This window comes from Cyprinus carpio, chromosome B22 (genome assembly GCF_018340385.1).
Source record: "Cyprinus carpio isolate SPL01 chromosome B22, ASM1834038v1, whole genome shotgun sequence".
Classification (NCBI taxonomy): Eukaryota; Metazoa; Chordata; class Actinopteri; order Cypriniformes; family Cyprinidae; genus Cyprinus; species Cyprinus carpio.
In genome coordinates this window covers 21,745,101-21,746,912 of record NC_056618.1, presented here as the reverse complement: position 1 = coordinate 21,746,912, position 1,812 = coordinate 21,745,101, and the positions used below count along the sequence as shown (strand labels likewise).

General features: G+C 32.8%; 1 protein-coding gene across 2 annotated transcripts in view; it reads left to right on the top strand.

The window, feature by feature from the left end:
- LOC122141717 (ribonuclease P protein subunit p21-like) overlaps positions 1-1,377 on the top strand; it is a 3,541-nt gene extending 2,164 nt beyond the window's left edge. For both annotated transcript variants that reach the window (XM_042749718.1, XM_042749717.1), the window contains exon 5: positions 1,088-1,377. In XM_042749718.1, the coding sequence (XP_042605652.1) occupies positions 1,088-1,203 (116 nt within the window). In that variant the 3' untranslated portion in view covers positions 1,204-1,377. The remainder of the gene's footprint in view (positions 1-1,087) is intronic.
- The last annotated feature ends 435 nt before the right edge of the window (positions 1,378-1,812 follow it).

Sequence of the window (1,812 nt, the reverse complement as noted above, 5' to 3'; positions counted from 1 at the left end):
TTATAGTAGTAAAGGCAGGTGATTTAGTGGTCTTTATCGCAGCTTGACTTGTGATAATCTGTATTGAAAACTTTTATTTAATTATTGATTGATTGTGGCACTGTACATACATTGTGAATGATTAAAAAGTACTTATTAAATATAAATAAATAAATGGGGGGGGGGGGGTAGGTGAGTGGTTAAACGTAGCACTAAGCAAAGTTAAAGGGGTCATATGACGATGCTAAAAATAACATTATTTTGTGTATTTGGTGTAATGCAGTGTGTTTATGTGGTTTAAGGTTAAAAAAAAACACATTATTTTCCATATAATGTACATTATTGTTGCTCCTTTCTGCCCCGCCTTTTTAAAACGTGTAAATTTTTATGAAGCTCATCGTTCTGAAAAGCGCAGTGTGCTCTGATTGGCCAGCTATCCAATGCGTTGTGATTGGCCAAATACCTCAAGCGTGTGACGGAAATGTTACACCCCTTATACCTTATTTGGAAAAACAACGTCTCCATGAAATGACGGCGGTGGCAACAATACTACAGCGAAAATAAAAATGACACATTCTTTCTTTGCGTAAATATATGCACGAACAGTTTGTAACACTCCAAAGACAAAGGAAAACTTAAAATCGCATCATATGACCCCTTTAAGACAACATGCGTTATACGCAATTTTGTACAAATGACACAATTCACCTTTAACATTGTATCTAACGTCTAATACTGTAAATACTCTGTTTCTGTCAAATGATTAATCGCATCCAAAATAAGTTTTTGTTTGCATAACATATGTTTGTGTACTGTGTATATTTATTATATAAATACATACACATACAGTATATATTTTGAAAATATTTACATGTATTTACATTTATATTCTTACATTTTATATATAAATATATTTAATATATAAACATAACATTTTTCTTAAATACATGCGTGTGTGTATTTATATATACATAATAAATATAAACAGTATACACACATATATTATGTAAACAAAAACGTTTATTTTGGATCCGATTAATCACGATTAATCGCTTGCAAGCACTAAAATACACATTAATACAGTATATTTTTTTTCTACCGTCTACAGATGCTGGTCCTTCGTCTAAGTCCAAAACCCAAGAGAAGAAATCTGATATTGGCTCAGCATCCATGACAGCGAAGACTTCGCCTACAGCTCAAACAAATGTGACTAAACCTTCATGACACTGTACATACATTAATATAACTAGCTAAACAAAGTGAACTTTTAGTTGGTGTTTTTATTTTTATTTACCTTTTATTAGCCTTTAGATATTTTATTTTCTGACATTGTGCAATATTGTTTTTCTTCCGCATTGAATGGATGTCTTGAATTGCAATAAAGTGATTCTACTGTAAGTGGCTGATTTACATTGCTAATGACTTTTATTCTGTACTTTTATGCATGGTTTAATATCATTGAACTCCACGTGGCATCCTGCAACAGAAGCTTTTTCTTTTATCGCCTGGAGCGTATGGAAACCTGGTGGGAATTCAGCTGCCTGCATAAAAATTGATTGATCTACTGTTGATAAATTACCTCTTTATCCAAACCATCATGTGGATATTTCACTTAGACACGCGGCTTACACTTATTAATGCGTTTCAGAACAATGTTTCGATTTTTTTTAAACTTCATAAGGCCTTAGTGTTTTTTTTCTCCAGTCAGTTGATCTCTAATAGTCTCTTGATCTTAGGGTCAGGCGTTACATCACGTACTGGGTGTAAAGGTTTTGATATTTGTACTTTTGAAGTTTTTGATGAGAACAGAAGGCTTCTTTTTGCGCAGCAATG